The sequence below is a fragment of the Phaenicophaeus curvirostris genome, chromosome 2, assembly GCF_032191515.1.
Source record: "Phaenicophaeus curvirostris isolate KB17595 chromosome 2, BPBGC_Pcur_1.0, whole genome shotgun sequence".
In the NCBI taxonomy this organism is placed as follows: domain Eukaryota; kingdom Metazoa; phylum Chordata; class Aves; order Cuculiformes; family Cuculidae; genus Phaenicophaeus; species Phaenicophaeus curvirostris.
The window spans coordinates 100,235,331-100,256,239 of NC_091393.1; the positions used below are offsets into that span (position 1 = coordinate 100,235,331).

Below are 20,909 nucleotides of genomic sequence, written 5' to 3' on the forward strand. Positions count from 1 at the left end.
TGGCTGCCCCATCCCTGGAGGTGTTCAAGGCCAGGTTGGACGGGGCCTTGGGCAGCACAGTCTGGTGGGAGGTGTCCCTGCCCATGACAGGGTGAGGTGGAACTGGATGATCTTTAAGGCCTCTTCTGACCCAAATCATCCTATGATTCTATGATTACATCAGGACAAAGTAAGCAAAGGCAAGCACAGTGAGCTACATCCAAGTATCCTAGCAGACATCTTAAGCTTGGTATTTCTGTACACTTCAGCCTCAACTGCAACAACCTGCTGGGAACACTGTTGATAATACAGGGATGTTTTTGTTATTGCTGAGCGGTGCTTACACACAGTCAAGGCCTTTTCTCCTTCTCACACCGCCCCAGCAGTGGCTGAGGGTGCACAAGGAGTTGGGAGTGCCACAGCTGGGACAGTTTACCCCAACTGACCAAAGGGATATTCCTCACCACAGGATGCCCGCTCAGCAGTAAAAAGCTGGAAGAAAAAGGAGGAAGGGGGGACATTCGGAGTGATAGCATTTTTCTTCCTAAGTAACTGTTAAATGTGATGGAGCCCTGCTTTCCTGGAGACAGCTGAATATCTGCCAGCTGACAGGAAGCGATGAATGAACTCCTTGTTTTGCTTTGCTTGCATGCACAGCTTTTGCTTTACCTATTAAACTGCCTTTATCTCAGAACAGATCCATGAATTATCTCACTTTTGCCCTTTTGGGGAGAGTGACAGAGTGGTTGTGTGGTGCTTAGCTGCCAGCTGGGTTTAAACCATGACATTTCCCACACCTCTGAAAAGCATGCTCTGTAGAATGCCTCAGACTGATCCTGGGAGATGTAATAATGTTAAATATTGACTTACTTCCAACTGCTAAGTTGCATTAGAAGAAATCTAAAAAGATACTTTTTTCCCTCTTAAGCGATACTTCGCTACACAGGTTATTAGTGCACTTACCAAAAAGACTATTCTGCAGTATAACAGGACAATTCTAGAGTCCAGTGTGCGCATGCTATAGGTGGGAAAAAGCCTAGGAAAAGCCTTTATCATGGCTAATATTTTTACTTCCAGAAACTACTCAAGCTGAAGAAGAGATTTATGTTAAAGTGGAAAAGAATAAAGGCATGGTTCTGCAAAGCCTGTTCAAAGAAACAAAAAAGAAGAGACTTCAGTCCCTTTAAAGGAGCTTCCTTGTCTGCTCTTTAAACATGATCTGCAGCAGCAGCAGGCACTGCATTTAACAATCTCTTTTATATACAAATCAAGCTCTATCTTAATAACAGTTGCTTTTTTTTGCCCTCTTTACTACCTCTGGCAGGCTGTGCCAGAACCATATTGTTAGGAAACTTCTCTTAATTTCCAGTCTAAATTTATTCAAAGCCACTTGAAAATTCTGTGTTGTTCTGCCAACATTGTCCTTTAGCTTACTACTTCTTTCAGCCTCCCCAGCATTTAACCCTGACGTATTTATAGGCAACAGTCATATTCCAGCTAAAGGATATTGTTAGAGAGGATGATTACATCTGACATTACAAGGGGAACTTCCTCATATGGTCGCTGTATTATAGTAATGCACATAGTCCAACTATGTTAATAGTCCCATTGCAACAGATGCCGTACATACTGAAAGACTCACAGATCACTCCTAGCTCCTCAAGGCAGAGACTGACTGGTTATTTAGTCAAGTCCACCAAAGGATGAGGCAAAAACCAAAACAACACATGAAAGGCGATGGTCAAATGTCAATGAGCTTGTTTGTAGTAGGGCCAAGAAAACTGCACTTTTCTGCCACCAGTTCTAGATGTCATCCACTGGATGAGAGCAGTCTTCACCCCCTTTGTCCTCATGGGCCCTTTGCAGCTGCAAAGCACTACATTTGCAGCAGTTATAATGACGAGACAAACCCCACAATGTTTATTCAAAGTTTATTTACATTTCTTTTCTGCAGCACTTGTGTCCATGCTCCTTTATGTTTTCAGAAGTAAACTGTATCTGATAGTCATCTTTGAATAATAAACCCTGTTGCTAAAATTGAACACCTCCCTGTGTTGCATAAAAGAGGCAGTAGAAGAGCAACAAGTAAAAGAAGTTGTTTCACATTTCAAGTACCTTTTCTATTTGTGGGCTCTTGATAGTCTGAGTCGGAGTCAAACACTATACAGGCAGGTGGCAGGAGAAAAATGTGTGTTCATAACCCTTGAAATGCAGTTTTGATATAAGACTTACTTTATTTTATCTCTGAACAAAAGCTCCAGCTGAAGGGAATGTCCTACATATACTCTACAACCTCTACTCATGTTTGCTTTCTGGTCCTGTCATCCCAGTTCTTTCATACATTTTCAATAATAGGATGCAGCATTTAAGTTTGCCTGTAGGGTAAGGTAGATGCATGGTCCATCAAGTGGTTTATCAGGTTTCCAGGACGTGAGTCAGAAGTTACTGGTATGGTCAGCTTCTGTATTAGTTAGTGCAGGTCTAGTCTGACCACTGAACTTACATTATTGTGATTAGTTAATGCTCTGCAGATATAAATTCTGCAATAGTTCCATACATTTTACATTCCACAGTTTTACTGATATCGGCTACCAGCCCCAAAATGCATTTCTGCAAAGCTTATTCTTCTTTCAAAGTATCTGTATTATACACAGACAATTAGGAAACTTGCCCTCCCTGGGGCCCTAAACATATTTTTGATAAATGCTATCACTAATTCTAGCGCGAACAGCAAAACCTAACTCTATGCATGAGAACAGGGGTCTCAGATCCAAGCCAGGTCCTGCACTTTTAAAATGCAACCAAAGAATAAAAGGTAAAAAATTTTGCTTTTTACTAAGCCAAATACTATCATGTCTTTGTTCATTGTTGCAAAATCCATTATTATTAGTCTACATTGCTGTTTAATTCTTATATTATCAAGATGTTACAGTTAAGTTAGGAAGATGAAGCACATTACTTGTAAAGCAGATGCAAAAAACCCTCATAACTGAAAACTTTCCATTCTGAAAGACTTACAGCATTTAGCCTTTTACTTGAGATGCAACCTTCCAACCTACTACAAGAAGATCCAAAATGAACTTTAAAGCTTAACTAGTAACTAAAAAGAGAATAAACTGTATTACAGAGACATATTCTGCAAATTCATTTTGACAAGTATAGTTTCCATTAAGATATTTATGGGGATACATTCTTCATACTAACATCTGTGTTTTATATATATATATATACACACTTTAATAATCTTAAAAAGGTTTTCTGGCAAGCTAAGTAACCTAGCACTTGATGCTGACAGCATGGGATAGGGTACGACTTTTGTGTGGCTTATAAAATTTAAGAATAATAAATTGTGACTGCAATCTGTTGTTCTGTTATCATTTTAGAACGTAAAACAATGCCGGGAGCTCTTATCTTGTACAACTGGAATACTAGACAGCACTGAAAATCTCAAATTTCATGGGATTTTTTTGTAAGGAGTCTTGATTTCCAGTGTTACAGTTAGGAGGCCATAGGATTTCAACCATTTTGTAACAATTCCTTCAAACGTTTCAGTGCCAGAAAACCCCACCATTTCACTGCATGGTTTATGAATCAGATTTTATGCTTAAAATATTATGAAGTATGTCCTAAAAGTGTAGTCACAGTTGCACAGTACTTGTTTTTGCCATTAAAATCTGCTGCCTGGAAAATAACCCCTTCCTGCCATTAAAAGACTCCAATGTATGATTATTCTTAAGGAGTTACCAACAGGTGAATTTAATGTGGTGGGACAAAAATGTTTAAAATGTACTGATGTTTAAGGAAGGAAAACCACATTTGTGCTTAAGTGAAGAATACCTCGAGTTAAGGCTGCCATGAGAAAAACGCATGGTGTATAAAATTAAAGATACCTTAATATGATGTAAATTGCCTTACTTATTACCTAAGAAAATCCCAGCACAATAACTACCAATAAATGTGCACTAGCAAAACAGAATTAATACCAGAATTCAAACAGAGTCAATGAACCAGCTCCCCTACAACCCTTCTTAATGCATGTCTGACTAAAACTGACATATAGTACTTCCAAATAGCTGCAATTTAGAAAATCTGAAGATGGAAACAGTGTGAAGCTTAAGAGGAAAACTCTTTTCTTCTGTGCAGATCTGAAGGTTTGGCCCTTTAAAATTAAATAAAGAGAGACATTATTTAAATGAATGCATACTTTAAGGAGAAAAAAAAAATAATCTTTATGCCATTACTTATCTCAAAGAAGCCTTCTAGTAAGTACAATCTGGCATACAGATCTGTTGGCCAGGGAAATGTGCAAAGCACTTCCAGACTCTATTTTTAAAGCCTATACTACAGTCAAGACAATCTCTCTCAATAAAAACAACTCAAAAAATAATGGCTAATAATAAACTAATCCTTGTCTTGTTCCTATCAATAAGGATGGTGAAAGCATATATTTTATTGCTACAGCACAATTCCACCTTTTTCGCATCTCCCTTCCCTGGTCAGCCATGGTTTCATATTTTTCATTGCTAGTTTGGTACATGGGGATAGATCTTCTTGCATGCTTAGAGCCCTAGAGCCCCTAGAGCCCAGAGTTCTCAGTGGTTTTCCAAACACTTACTGGTTTCAGAAGGAAAGATTTAAACTGATACAATGGAATTTGAGCTCTCAAAGCTCTGGGGTTCTCTTGAGCTTAGAAACTTTTAACAATTAATTGCATCATTAAATCAGGAAGAACCAACACATTTTTGCAGAATTTGCACCAAATTTATATTGTAAATTTCACATAATTCTAGAAATCACGACTATCGTTCCTGGGAGCCTCAACATTCCAAACAGAGATGCCTGAAACTGAGGGTCAAAGTCCCATCTGTTTTCCATAATGTAACAAGATCCTGAACAACTTACTTTTATACTAGTCTTCTTAGAAATAAAAGCAAATAAGGAAATACCCAATAAACCACTTCACAACTGATTTATTAATACATCACATTATCAATCTTGTAACTTGAAAAGGAAATATATTTTAGCAGTTATGCCAGCCATCCAATGAAAATAGTTTACATTCTGAAAATACCAAAGTACGAGATGCTATTTAACCAACCCTAGCAGACTCCTGGCATGGTTTTGCTGACAGTGAGAGACTGCTCAGCAGTACCAGGAACTTCCTTCTGCTTCCACCTGATAAGTAAACATGCTATACATAGCGCACTAATCTCCTTCACTGTATGACACAAAGCATTAATCACAACAGCTTGCTTCAATCACAATAAAATACTACTCCAGATGCTTAACCTGTGTAGACATCAAGCCTATGTATCTGCTGAGGCTGCAAAAGCCCAAACGCATCCCAGCAATAAAATACCTAAAAATATGTTAGTAACGAGTAGGAACACAAGCAGCCTTTTTACTAAAAATGGTGCAATGTAAGGACCTGATCCAGTCAGTGCATTGTTATCTGGTTTTAATAGACACCTAAAGAGTCATGTTGAAAAAGTTTAAAATATTATATACAGTTCTTGCTTACTGCGTTCAAAATACTGTAATTTAACTGTAACAAGTACAGAAACTTGGCTATAACAGCAATCAGAGGAACAGAAATTATGAGATGTCAAAAGCATTTGACTAGTGCCGTGAAAGCTAAGACAGTACAACCATTCTCCAGAAAATTCATTTAATTAGCTATAAGAGAAGAATCATTCAGTTAAAGGAGAACATTGTCGTACAGTGGATGTGCACACATCATGAATACATTTATACGGGAAATTAGATAAGTGAAGGTCTAGAATTGGGGCATTGGGAGCAGGGAGTTAGTTGCTGCACAAGCACACATAGTTTCTATTTTCTTACTCTGGATTTAAGTTTTCAAGGAAAAATACCTAATTCCATTTAAAATAACTTTTCAATGCATACAATTCTATTTGCTAAGAAATTTCACTTCAGCAACACTGGGAAATAGGTAACCATGGGAAATGAGTTTGAACAGAGAACTAATATGATGTTCAAAGAAATGGAGCATAAAAGATTTTTATGTACCTATCCTCTCTTCCCACAACACCCATAAAATTAAGCGTATGCTTAAGTGATTTACTGCATCAAAGCCAGGGCATTTTGCATATCGCAAACATGAAATCTTACTCCCACAGCATAAATGCTTTTACTCCTTGTGAACTGCAAGTGTTCCGTTTAAGTTTGCATCTTGATGCATGCTACTGTGCACAGGAAATAAAAGAAAAACTATATCTGTTTTTTCTAACTTTATGAAAGATGATTAGAAATGCAGGCCTTATAGAAAAACTGAAAAAAAAGGCCATTTCCCACTGAGTTTGCCTCAGGCTTTTGTGAAATAATTTTCTCTGGCAGTTTAAACAGGGACTATGCAGGTGTTGAAGTTCTAATGAAACAGAAGAGCTTGGTTTATTTCATGAGGACGCTGAACACGAATACCTTTATTTCAGTGGGACACCTGCACATCAGCCAAAACCAGAACAATTGTTTAACAGAGGAAATATAGAAATGCTACAAACATGAAAGTGGACAGAGCTTCACCATTTATGTGTGTTTATCCCTAACCTCTCTGCAATCTGATGTTATGATAACGAAACCAGATAATGAATGGAGCTGGTCAGAAGGGTAGCTTATGGAAACAAAATGATATACCTGTGTGCAGGTGTGTGCATACAAACAAACACACACTAGTTGCAAATATCTGAACTTTAGAACAACACAAAGAATGCGATTTAAATGGCATGACGCTGTCAATTTGTATCACCTAATTATTGCAAACAAGCTTTTAAAGTCTCTACTACCACAAAGTACTTCAAATTACTCATAAGTAGCAGTTAATCACAACTATTAAATTTCTTTATGGTATTTGCTTCTGTTCTGGACCCATATCTGTGATTTAGCCCAAAAGAGTAAGTTCTCAATGCCAAGAAGGAACAAATATATATATACTACTTTGCCAGATCATCTGGCTTGCTTCTTGAACCAAAACTCTGGAATACTGCTCAAAAAGTCCAATTTAATTGCATTGCTCTGGTACAACACCAAAAAAGTCATCTTTAGATCACCTGTAACTCTGTTTCTCATGCTGCTGTTCATCATGTATTTCTCTCACATCACTACCTCTGCCTCAGGTGCCTTGTTACACTACTTTCTTCCCTATGCTGCTCCATGTTTTCTGATGTACCTCATAAATTCTGAAGAGTTGTTTAGTTGGGATCACTGGCAGCTCACTGAAATGTAGGAGCATAAAGAAGCATGCAGACAACAACCCTAAGCTCATCTCTCTTCAGAGACCTGTCAGGCCCCATTTTCATTGACAATTACGCTGGATGAAGTCTTCTGCTACCTCCTTATCTATTTTAGTTGCTGGTCTGGATGCTCTAAATTTTCTAGCTGCTATTATTGACAGTGTCAGGGCCATTCCAGACATCCCACTCCCATCTCTACCTCTCCACTGACTTTGGCCTTGGCAAATAAAGGCACATAAGCAATGCCACCACAAGAAATTTAGCAGAATATCTGAGCAGCAAAGGTGGGAAGTTAAGGCCAAGTTCATGAACCACATCTAACTATGGTTTAAACACCCACATGTCTACCAAAAATAACGCCCATGCGTGTGTAGTTTCAGTGGAAGGGAAAGTATCACTGAAAGGCGTCACTTCGGTCTGTCATCCCTGTGATTCAGCCTATGAACAGTCTTTTCTGACAGCAGAAAGCTCAAGTGACGATCCCTTCTTCAAAACACCATATTAAAAGGTTAAATCATTATTTTGAATATGTACTGTTATATTTGGGGGACATTTTACAGACATGCAGCATTTGTTTGCAATTATTCTGTGAGTGTAGGACTGAGTGAACACCTACACTTCTTTTAATATACAGTGAATTGCATTCCCAACTTGGAGCAGATGTATAGAAAATATTATGTCCCCGTGTCATTCCTGATTAACCAGTTCCTGTAATTTTAAGGCAGTAGGCATTGGGGCCTGTTTAGCATACTGGGCCAGTTATCACAGTCCAGGCTCCAGACAGGGAGCTATGTCAGAGGTGGTGTCCGTAGCACAGAGATGACTTGCAGGTTGTGCTTTGTCATAGTTTGGGGGACCTCAGTGCACAAGAAAAAAATAACAAACCACAAACACACAAAAAAATTTACCTCTCTGTGACCCACCTTTCCCTTCTGAAATTTAGCATTTTCTGTGAGAACTGATTCTGTAAGAACAATATAAATAATACCCAGGAAGAGAGGTAACTACTGAAGAGCAAGTGCCTGCACCAATATAAATTAGCGTAAGCTGTAGATCTCCCGCAAGTCCTACTCGGAGGGTGCTAGGAAACACCATCACAGCACCCTTGTTTCTAAAGTTCGTTTCATGCTTCCTCCTTATCGCTAGTCAGAAGGTGATTTCATTTTGACTTTGGTGTGCTCATAGCACACCAGCAGACTTCCTTCTAATAAATCCTTTATTTGGTTTATATGAAGTGCCAATATTTGAGTAATAACAATGATCTATTAGGTACCAGGCTTTCCTGACGCTGATGTGATATAAGGTAAGCACAGAGCAATACTGTAATATTAGCGTGGATGACAGAGGAAGTCACAATGTATTTTCATCTCCTCTCGCTAGTATTCTCATTGACATCAAAAGACAGTTTGTCTAAGTGTGACAAAGAACCAGGATTTGAACCTTCATCAAAACCTTTGGAATCACTATATGTGATTGGACTAGAAAAATAAGAAGGTTTATGAGAAAAATTACAGTGTTTAGCCTTGATACAATGTTGATCACAGTACCAAGAGCCAAAGGTTTCCTTTAGGAAGATATCTAGGTCAGAAAGCTTCCAAGGAGAGAGGCAGGAGTGCCTTCAGTAAACCTCTAGGCTTTTGGGAAAGATGTCTTTTTGTTTCCTCCAGGTCCAAAATCTCTGGACTAAACCAATTTTTGAATACTAGATCTGTTTTTCAGTATATTCCCATACCCCGAGAACATCTTAGGTATAAACACATTAAAAGGTGGGTTAATCACTAGGATATGTAGTTTGGAACAAAATAGGATGCAGACACAAACTCAGTGCTATTTTAAGACTTGTGGTGCTAACAAAACACCGCAGAGATTTGAGGAGGAGTTCTCTCACTGGGTTTGGCAAAATGCCCAGTTAAGCCCTGATAACACTTAAGATTTTCAAAAGGGACTTTTTTGTGATCATATCATGAAACATAGCACATCTTAACTTTCAGTACCACTTTATTAGAAAGCAGAGTGCTGGACTTATTACTATTATACAATGACAAAATTATCATCATCACAGTTTCAATGTCACCAATTGTTTCTATAAATTGTAAATTTTTCAAGTGCTGGTAAATAGTAATTGTGACAGTAATGTTTCTGCTGAGATTGCATACCAGAGCAACTGTTCTAAACTATCAATTACACATACCCAAAACTAAATACTGAAACCAGTCCATTCTTCCTAAATTGATCCCAACCAAATACATTTAAAAATAAATGACATGATGTCTCACAGGCTTGTACAATCCAAAAGGGGATAGTGGGAAATGCAATTTGATTCTAAACCACATTTTGCTTTAGCATGTGCTCTAGGATCATTGAGTCACTGTTTCAAACACGAACATAAAACCCACTGACCTTTCTTTGCCAGATTACTGTTGGGTTCATACTTCTCAATCAGTTGTTGAACTTGTTCTTGTTTTAATGGTGGATAGAGGATTTCATTTAATCGTGGATCACGTTGCTTAAGATTTATAAATTCCATCATCTGATCAACAGTAAGGTATGGTTTGCTCTTGGCACCACTAGAGAAAAATTAAAGCAACAGCAAAGTCTTTAAAATATATACATCCTTAAAATCTTGTTCAATCTTCTACAACTTCTCAGGGAAACTGAAACAATATTCAAACTATTATAGTATAAATTGTCTCTGGACTAATTTACTTTGCCAGCATGTTATGACAACCATTCTTCATCAAACATCTAGAAGTAAATGTCTAAAAGCTTTGAGTGCTATTGACATTAATAGGAAAAGTTAGAGCAATGCTAAAAGCTTTTCGTTCCTCTGAATTCTTGGAACTAACAATTTAAAAAAGTGAAAGAGAAAACTACATAGAATACAGCTCTGAGGTTGCCACAAACACTCTGCTGGCATTCCTGGCCCAACTTTTTGGTTTCAGTGCTGAATAACAGCAGCCCTGACCTAATTATTCCAGTATTTGCTTGGGATTTTTTTTTCAATAAACCTGCTAAAAAAAGCACACTGCAAATAAAATGATGCCTATTTAGAGAGTTAAGAAAAGGAGCAGAGTTTAGATACAATTTGTACTGAGATGGAGCTCCAGGAAGCCTCCAAGGTGATGTGTTTCGGATTGTCCACAGAACTCAGGACTGGCCTACTTCTACTCTGCAAGAGAGCAACAGAAAGTCTCTCCCTGGGTTCAGTGGGATCAAACTGGGTCAAGGCTGCATTCCCCTGAAACCTCAACCTTGGAGAAAGTAAGCACAAAAGTAGTACATGAGCACACTCATGTTGCAAAGATACGTCTACTAATTGCTTTCATGGTCTTAGGATGCATTTTGGAAATTACTTTGCTTTCATATTGCTTCATGTTCTGACTCCATTGATCAGGCTCTGCTGAAACTGGGAAGTACAAAAACTTGCTGAAAGGGATAGAAGAAACTCAAGTTATATAGCTTGTAACTGAATGTATGACATCAGTTGTACCTGGCTGCTAATTTAATTTCATGGTGTGGATCCACGATGCACAAATCATAAGAGTTACTGCTTTTTTTGCAATTCCTAATTAAGCTTTTGGGGGTGATCATACATATTCTCATGCCAACTGCAAGCTTTTATTGCCTATTACTCTTCTTCCTTTACTTTCATGGAAGCCTAACCTATCTTAATCCACACGGAAAAACATGACCCAGCTCCTCTAGGAACAAATTACTTTAAAACTCCAGGCATCAGAAATTGAGGCAAAAGCTTGGGAGAGGAGGAACTCTTGATCCAAGGTTAAATAACATCCCTGCTTGGCATTCTGTTCTGGGCAATTACTGCATGGTGCTGTAGTCTAAATAACCTACTTTGCCATCCCCAGCCCAGAAAATCAGTGAAAGGGGGAGAAAAAAAAAATGAGTGTCTTTTCTTACAACTCAGAAAAGATGTGGTCGATCTCAGGCCGAGGGCAGAGGTTGTTTAAGAACACTCTGTACACGTCTGGTGTGAAGTCATCTTGCGGGATTGAATCATTCTGCAAAATTGGAAAGAAACAGTGAAAAAACAATACAGCACTTTTAAGCACTCTTTGTAAACAGATCACTCACTACTGCACTTCTTTTCATTTGCTTCCTGTGACCTAGAAGAGCCTGGGTTTTGCAGAATAATAAATTCCCCTGAATATCAGAACAGCTTACGGAACACATCTTCAAAAAAACCCCAAATATATTTGTCATTGTAGTATCCGTAAGGCTTTTACTCTGAGCGCTTGTGAAGAAGAAAGGATAGACATCTCTCCATCTAACCACATTATCAATAGCATAAATAGGCATAGCAATCCTGATGAAGCTTCAGAGCTCAATCCCAGTGTGGCGGCTGACCAGTGCGCTGAGTCTGTGTGCGAGCAAAATGGCAGGGTCAGAAAGGATGAGCATGTCACTCATCTTTCCAAAGCTTTCAAAGAATCAGGGAGAGAACTGGGTCACTGAGTCATTATTAATAATCTTGTTCTCTGACAGCAGCAGCGATGTTTCCTTTTCCTTGCAGTCAAGAACTGCAGTTCTGGGCAAGACTCAGCTAGTGTGGCTTTTCCATACATCCTTGTCCTAAACATTCAGTGTAGCACATTTGGTATTCAGATTTCTTTTGCAGAAATTGATAAAAAGGCTCTCCTATTGAACAAATACCAGCATTTTTTTCTTATATTTTTTAAAATTCATAGAAATTTACATTTAATCCTCTATCTAGACGATACTTTCATCATCCCTATTATATCTGTTGGCTTTACTCTGAAAAAATACAATCACTGCTTTCAAATGGAGGGCATTACTAGACTGGATAAAGAAAACAGTCCTTCGTATGTGGCTCAGGAGCTCTCTTCTCACTTTCACGTGCTGCCTTAAAGCTCCAGACTTTTTGCAGAAGACAGCAAGGGCTGCTTCTTTAGAGAAGAAATGAGAACCCCAAGGAAGATGCAAAGCTTTTTTCAGCAGAGAACAGTAACTTTGAATCAGTGCACCAAGAAAGGAAAATGGCACAGAAGCTTGTATTTTGTGAAGAAGAAGAAAAAGGAAAACACAGAAAGAATGGAATGCACGTACTGAAAATCTGATTTTGAGTTTCATCCATGGAAGCTGATTTTATTAAAAGCCATGACAAATAGTCTCAAGGAGCACCACGGGCCCACATGATGCCTCTCCATGGCTCAAAAATTGTGTCTGAATCTGATGAATTGGAGAGGAAAATTTTAAAGTGGACACGAGGCCGTTCCTTTTAAATAATGTTGAACCTAGCCATCTCAGAAACAAGCTGCTGATATAGGAAATTGTTGCTTTTATTTATTCTGCTTGTTTAATGCCATTGCCAAGGGAACCGGAAGCATCGATTCAAGCCTTTGTTTGAGGAAACTCATCCATTTTTTTCCTGGTTTAGGTTAAAATAAATAAATAAGTAAATGCCACAGGCATCGCTTTATCTCTCCTTTCATCTCTGAAACCCACAGAGGTCTGAGAGGCTTTTGAACTGTGGCCACTGTTCAGTACTTCTGTCAGCAAGCACAGAATGAACTGGACCCAGCTCACACTAAGACCAAGTTGGGCTGCTTCCCTTCTTCAACTGAGTATCCATCTCCATGCTTCAACAGCCTAAGGTCACCAGCCCTTAGACCCTTGTGCCTTCCTTCCCTTGGCAGACTGCGCAAGTGAGATGGCTCAAAGCTTACCCATCCAAAACAACCCCACCCACTTTACCATCGGGGCAGCTCACTGAGCCAGGTTATTTGCCAACAGCACAACTGCCAAACCCAGTGCAAAGGTAGATGGAGAAACGTGTAGCCTCGAGTTGGAGGATGAAAATAGCACCTTTCAGTGACAGCCAATAGCAATACAGAACTATGTGAAACCATACCTACTACACTTTGGGCTGTGGTGCATTTGGTTGACAGTGGGACTGCTGATACTTGTATTTTCCTAAAGCTTGTGAATCTTCTTGTTAGAGCTGGCACCACACTCTCCTCTGTTCCCTCTCCATATAATCCCTATTCAGCAGGCTACTCTTCTCAGCCAGTGTGTCTCCTAAGGGCATTTTAGATGTTGATTCTGTAATCACCGTAGAATTACAGTCTCCAATTGACCTAATATATTTTCTCCATTACAGAGGATTTGAACGTACTCATCACTAAACAACAAACGTGTCTTTTCCAATAACCTGAGATGCAGGCTTTTATTTGCCACGTTGTTTCATCTAAGAAAATATATCTGTTTCCCACATATATTTCCAAATGCCTGTCTACAAGGAGGGTAACCAGCACAAGTCGTCAGGTACAAATACAGCATTTTTTAATTACTAATAATTTCCTATCAATAATGTAATTGGTGAGCTACAAAACAGAAAGATCTAAATGGGAGATGAAAGCCTTGCTACAAGTATTTGCCACCCCAGGCACAACCTCAGACAACTATATTTGGATCCTACAACCTTGTTTGCCAAAAGGGATTAAAATACACTGCCCCTTTTCTCAGCCTGGTCTGAGCCATCCACATTTCACTGGAACCACCCACACACCTTACGCGCTCGTCTCTTTTTTTTGTGACCAATGAACAAATCACAAACTTTCTGTACCATGAAAGCACCCCTCATTTCTCGCTTTGCTGAATATTAGCGTTCAATTTTATTCTTTGACTAGGGCTCTCTACTATATTCAAGCACTGTTGATTTACGATTTGCCTCATAACATGCCTGCTTTTATAGTATCTGTATCCAGTTTACTCCATATTCAGCAGCGCAACAGCTCATTCAGATTATTTGCACACACAGGATTCAATAGCTTGCTGTTTTATTTTAAGTTAGCAGTCAAGCTCACTGGTGCTTCATTGTGAACCTATGCATTAACTGGAAGGCAGAAAGCAGTCTTTACAGCCAAACAGGTGACTAAAATAAAGCTCTTCAAATTCTATTTGAAGCACACCTTTGACTAAAAACAAAACAAACAAATAAAAATACCCAACAGTAATACAAAGCTTTACCACCCTGCCCCCAAAGTAGCCAAGATTTAAAAAAAAAAAATCATAGGAGAATCAGATGCCAGACTCAAAAACTCACTGGTATTTTTTTTAAACTTCATTTAAACATTTATATGAGCATTCCTCTGCTTTCAGATCTGCTGGGTGATGATGAATGCTGCTGAGAATCAGGTCACATAGGGCTTGATCCTGCAAGACTCTACATATGCCAGATCTGACCCAGAAATACATTAATGCAACTGATGATTTGAAGATGTGCTTGACTTGAAGTCTATGGGCCATCCCACTGGGCTCATGCTCAACTGCTCAGCCAAATCAGGGCTGGGGAGTTCAGTGCTGCAGAGAATCCATCCTTTATTAAGGCCCCTAAATGTTAAATAGTTTCTTTTTGGCACTTCCAGGGAGCCTCACTGGTCCTATTCTTCTACAGCAGGATAAAGGGAATCATCCAGGGAATAAGAACTCTTCATCCTCTTGCATTAAATACAGTGCACTTAGATGTTGTCCCACAAGATCTCCTGGCAAGCATAAACACAGGGAATTTCCTAAAGAGTGCGTCCAGTGGATGCTGAAGTTTGTACTGTCACAGACAAGTCCATGCAGTGATACTATGCCCTGGCAGCATAGCTCAGGCTGGTTTGTGCTCAGGTCACTTGGGAACCTCTTACCCATGACTGTGAATTTCATTTTGTGTTTTAGTGCCATCGAGAGGAGCAGCAAAACATCTTGTGAAACTCATGGCCAACAAGCCCTGTGTCTTCCCAGAGCAATGACAGGTATGGAAACCTGGGGAGAAAATCTTTAGAGGGATCTTCATGACATATGGATATTAAAAAAAAGCCTAAGCTCTTAATGTCCATGGGAGACTCTCATGAATTCTCTGAATAATCCAGTGTGATTTTACTAAGTAAGATACCCTAGTATTTGTCTTGCATGCCGTTGGAGTCCAGTGTTCTTCCGAGGCTTTACAGAAACTTCATTTGTCCTGCAGTACAATGGGGCAGAAAAGCTAGAAGTGGAAGCTATGAATTTTACTTGTTCAAATAAACAGGAACACAAAGGAAAAGAGCTGTAGTTGAAATACTGATTTTCTTCTACTCCATTACCTGTATGAGATACAGAGTTTCACGCTTCTTAAAGACTTAGATTATAAAATTTTTTTCAAAGATAATCAACAATTTTTTTTGTTGCATAAAGTGTATTTCTCTTTTGTTCCAACCAAAGAAAGGATCCGTGTTATTATGAATAATTTTCAAGATGGTATCCCAGCAACAAGTATCCTGCAATGTGTACATAAAATTGGCTCTACTTAAATAAAAAGCAGAAAAAGGTTATAGTTTCTTTCAAAGACTCCAGTGGTGGTTCATTTTTTTTCAGAGATATGTAGTAAACAGAAGTAAAAAATCAACTGATTCAAAAAGAAGTGCTTCAGAAATGTTTTGCATATTGTCTTGTTAACAAATGAAAACCTATCTTTAAAATTATCCTTTCCATGTTTCTAACCTTACAATCTTAGTTTAGATAAGATTATTATACCTACTTTACAGACATTCCTTGGAATTTAATGGAATTAAGCTCCTAAACCTATGAAGGAAGGTCTCATTGGTGATGGGTATCTGGATTTTGCTCCATTGCTCTTCTGGAGCTGTAAGAATTTGCTCTATTAAACCACTGAGGAGGCAAAAATTTAGCAGACATCACTGCAGAGAGTCTTCTACAAGAGCAAGGGATCAGGAGATACAGGCTGTCCTCTACTACAGATCAGTTCTGCCCCACTTCTTGGACATTCAAATGCAGGAATTATCCTTCAAGAACTTTCTTGGAAGAGAATCTCCACCCAAGAGGAAAGACTAAGAACATCTTCACTCTATCACTAACTAGAATCATCTGCTTGAGTTCATTCATCCTGAAAAAAGCCTTCTTGAGGGTGAGGTACCATCCTGCAAATGTTCCAGGCTGAGGATAGCTCCAAGATTAGCAGTATACAATAGCTGCATCCCTGCAGCATTCACAGCTTTGACACTTTTTGACAGCATTTCAACATTACCCCATGCACCTTTTATATAAGCTACAGTGAGTTTAAACTGTTACTTAACTCAAGCTACAGATTTTTTTTTTTTTTGCGAGAAGGAAACAGATTATACCGTTAGCTACACCTCGAGCCAACACTGCTCTGAAATCGTGCCTTGAAAATTGCTTAACAGTCACAGATTTTTAATATATTCCCACAGGATTTCTCCAGGACAGGTCGCACAAACCCCTGCCCTTTACTTTAATCCATTTGCACTTCTTCTGGGCACTCCTGGTCCCAACACAATTTCAAATCAAAGGTCCTCAGATTTACAGATGGGTATCAGGAACTTCTGTGTGGGAAAGACAGACCTGCTTCTGAGGATCTGTCACGAAGCAAAACCAGCACAGCATGGTCAGCCTTGAACAAATTGCCCTTAACTCAACAGAAAATAAACATTGCTGAATACAAGCAACATTTGTAAGGAGCAGGAATAAATTCAGATGCTTACCCTGGAAGACGGAAGATTACAAGCTTCTAACGCGGTCTCTACTCGTTTCCTGTCAGCGGAAAACAAGCGGTATATGCTGCAAAACAAAGACAAACCAAAGGGAATTGGCTTAAAGACATGGCTTGATGGCCCATGTAACTTAAAGACTGAATATTGCTTCCCAGTCTATCACATCTTTACCTATTAATTTTCATTTGGCTGGCTGCTCAATAACACAAGCGAGTTTAACTCTCCCCCACACAAGCCCGTATTACAGCAGATAGTTAATTGAAAAAGTCACTACTGCTTTCTTCATATTACCCCAGCCACATTCAATGTGAATGTATTTATCTTTACAACATGGCTCTTATATCTCAAACATATGTTCACAATAAAAAGTCAGAGGAGACTACATGGCAAGGAAGGGGAACAGAACTTACTTCTTCAGAGGAATGCGGCCTTCTGGAGTCACCTGCAGCTTAAGTTTTGTGTAGCTGTGGAGAGAAAAGCATCGTGTTTTATTTTTACAGCACTTCCAAGTACCTTTCCACCAACTTTACAGGTCATTTCTAGTGCTCTGATCATGTGGCAAGTTCCACTTATCATTTGCCCAATATGAAAACCTGTTGGGATATCATTAATAATTAAGCACCTCTTCCTTCAATGGTAATGCACCTGTAAGGGTCAAATACTGCCTGTCTTGCAAAATACCATTAATGAAAAAATTTATCATCCCTGCAAGCTCCTTCTCATCCAGACTGCCTGCCAGTCTACTAGCACAGAGGTTATACAGTTTGCCTTGGAAGGTGTCTGTACTCCTCTTGCAGAGCCTCAAATTCTCCCTGGATGTTGCATACCAACCTCCCTGCCTCCTTAAGCCCTCCCCAGTACACGGCTGTGAAGGTTTCTCTGTTTGACCCTGAATGTTGTCACTCCTCAGCTGGAAGGAAGGCAAATGACTGGCAACTGAAAAGCCTCTATACCAGTAAGAGTGCTGGTATACTCAGCAGCCATGGAGGAGCCCAAGACATTTCCAGGGCGAAGCAATATAAGAACTACGGTCTTATGTTGAAACAGTCTGCAGGCAGGCAACTATCCAGCTTTGAACTGAGTATTTAGAGGATTTCAATGTCTCAGGACGTGTGACTTCTCTCACATGATCAATAAGGCAGTAGGACGAGGATGTATCTTCCTTTGTTCAAATATTTCAACATACTGGTTCAGAGCCTACTGAAACAGGAGTCATCCAGTAGTTTTAATGAGAAGCAGCTGGGCCTACAGCTGCTCTCTAACAATCCCCCCAGTATGCGAAGATTACTGGTTACCAGCCTAATGTCTACCACCAGCAGCCTGTGAAGGGCAAAACTTTTTGAGAGCTACTTTTCTTCCACTCGCGTATAATTAAAAGCATAACAAATGAGTTTTGCAGTAATATGATCTGTTGAAAAATATGAAATGCTTAAGTGTTAAAGAGGATTTTTTTTGTTGTTAAAAATCTTTTTCGCTTTACCCTCTGGCTTACCAAAGGAGAAGAAACTGCATGGTTCCAATAAACTTTGCTTTTCTTCCCAACCAAAAATGCCTTTAGCAACTGCTTCAAAAAACAAAGTATTTGCTAATATCCCTAACTAACATTTTCACAAATCCTTGTCCCTCATATGCGCCTTCTGGAAACTGAAATCTCTTGTGATACTATGTCACCAAAAAGAAATATCCCCTTCATCCCCAACACTGAGCTAGATTAAAGAGAAAAAAATTACAATGGTTAGTAAAAAAGTTTATTTTATTTTGCCTTCTATTTTTTGGAAGTTTTGAGTACCCTCTGGTCACACTTAATGTTTTCCTCTACAGCCAGGAAAGACAGAAATAAAAGAAAACGGAAAAACAAAAAGAAGGAATTCTGAGCTTCAGTTAAAGCAAACTAAAAATGTCTGTCTGAAGGACAGTCAACGCCCACTAGTACTTGTCACCTTTTTTCCTCCCAAATTCTTTGTTACATGTGGGAAACTATGTTTTCCCCTGCAGCCATTATCCATCCATCTAACATAACCAAGCACGTTATTCCTGCTAGAAGGCTTACTAGGGGATACTCCCATTTCAAGAGTGCAGTGCTGACTCCAAGAATGACAAACTCTGGACTTTAACACTGAGCCAAGATTTCCGTAGTAGAGTCACTCTACTCATTACTGCACTGGTCAGTATTTCAGCACTAATGTACTAATGGAACCCAACACAAAAATACACTGCATGGTTACAACAGAAGAATAAACACTTGATAACCAAAATGGCAGTTTTTATTAACCAATCTCCTCCCAAAGTAACCCAATTTTTCTCATCTGATCAAACCACAGGAGAGCTGATCAAGCTATTTATTATTGCACTTCCAAAGCTGCAAGGGATTGAATGTCACAAAGGAAAAAGCCTTTCTAATCCTGCTTTAATGCAATTTGCTTTCTATTTCAGCAAAAGGGTTTGGCTACAACTGCAACCAATCCTTTGCCCAGAACAGTAATTATTATAAGGAAATATTTTTAAGCTTCAAAGCCAAAGATTTCTTAAGTGACTTTAATTTGGCATCTGTGCAGAGGACCCTGGAAACCCAACAGTTCCTAAGTGATTTATTAATTACTGGAAAAAGAAAAGACACAGGAATGCTGTGCTTGCCTGCTACTGAATCCATGCAACTTGTCCAGTGTCTTAATCTTTAATTAATATTGCTTGAACAACCACAGAAAAATGGCTCCAAATAAGACTGCTCTGCTATACTGTGTGATAACATGTTCTTCCTGTGAATCTGATATGAAAATGCCTATTAGGTACAGCCACAATCCTCCCCATTACAGACCTGTCAGCAAAGTCTGCCGGTTGCTTGGTGATTTGAGTAGTAAGGGATATTGAAATATTAATATCAAATCACTTCCATAACTCATCTACAACCTATGGAGCAGAAGGGAGTCTTCTCTGCTCTTGCTTTCAAACCTGGAGCAGCTCAAATCAGCACAGTGCTTTCACCACTGTCAACATGAGGAGCAAAAAGGAAATGTTAAATGTTTCCATCCACCTGGGATTTTCTTTGCCTAATACATCATTGCTGTCTCAACACAGCATAACCAGACACAAAGGTGTAGTTACTACACTGTCCAACCTTCAAATTTTCTTCAGGAATTTCTGTTGACTTCAGCTGCACCACAATGAAAACTAAGAGAAGAAAACACCCCCCTCCCCACCTCCCACCCCCCTTCCCAGAACAGACACCCATGAATAGGTCTATAGGATTAAAAGTTAAGTAGTCAGGAACCTTCTGACTAAATATGGGTGCATCTAAGGAAATTAGGTATACAGAACCTTAGAAAGTCCAGTTTTAGGAACCTAAGCCCCAAATTGGTATTTATCTCTGTCTATAAGCAGAAATTAAACGGTGTTCTGGGGAGAGACAAAGCAGTGATCAACGAGGCAACTTGTATGCTGGGAACGTTCTTCTCTTGTAGAACCCCAAAAGGCCAGCAAATACTCCAGTTCATTGTCATCACTATCTGGTAGGCTGTTCTCAACAATATCACTTCTGCAAAACTCCCTCATCACGTGCACTTATCCAGTTAAGACTCGTTCATCTCAGGTTTAGTTCTCTTTCCTTTCAGAGGTGTGTGTTTTACGCTCCAAACATTCTCACAAGCAGCTTTTGTACTTTGTTTAAAACAACTCGGAATCTGTGTGCTATGCAAAGGTGAACGGATTCACAGATATACAACTCAGCAAGTTGCTCCAACTTTCTGCATGTATCATCTGTATCTGATACAACAACTCTGGATGTATCATGGGTGTATTCACATGTGATACTGAATACCTACTGAATCACATGAAAACCAGACAGATTCGACTGAGTAAAATGGACTCCTTGCATTCCTCTTTTTTTTTTCAGTAACAGGAAAAAAAAACAGAAGCAAGTCAACCTAGAATATTCTTTCCTTTTAAATGGAGAGCTTCAGATTTCAGCTGGAGTTACTATTTTAGTATACAAGGGGAAGATGGCATTTAATTCTGTTTTTTTCTACCACTTAGTAGTTTGTGAGAAGAACCCTAACAAGACTTTTGTTTAAATGAAGTTTAGATAACAGGCTTTTTAAAACCATGTGAAAGGACAGCCTGTGTTTACAAAAGTGACAACTCATCAAAG

At 39.1% G+C, this 20,909-nt stretch overlaps 1 protein-coding gene across 2 annotated transcripts in view; it reads right to left on the reverse strand.

Annotated features, from left to right (window-relative positions):
* Nucleotides 1-20,909, reverse strand: part of PLCB1 (phospholipase C beta 1) — a 411,722-nt gene that overhangs the window by 137,244 nt on the left and 253,569 nt on the right. For both annotated transcript variants that reach the window (XM_069850172.1, XM_069850173.1), the window contains exons 6-9: nt 17,176-17,229; nt 16,757-16,832; nt 11,148-11,248; nt 9,630-9,796 (exon numbers count right to left, since the gene is read on the reverse strand). In XM_069850172.1, coding sequence (XP_069706273.1) covers nt 9,630-9,796; nt 11,148-11,248; nt 16,757-16,832; nt 17,176-17,229 — 398 coding nt within the window. The remainder of the gene's footprint in view (nt 1-9,629; nt 9,797-11,147; nt 11,249-16,756; nt 16,833-17,175; nt 17,230-20,909) is intronic.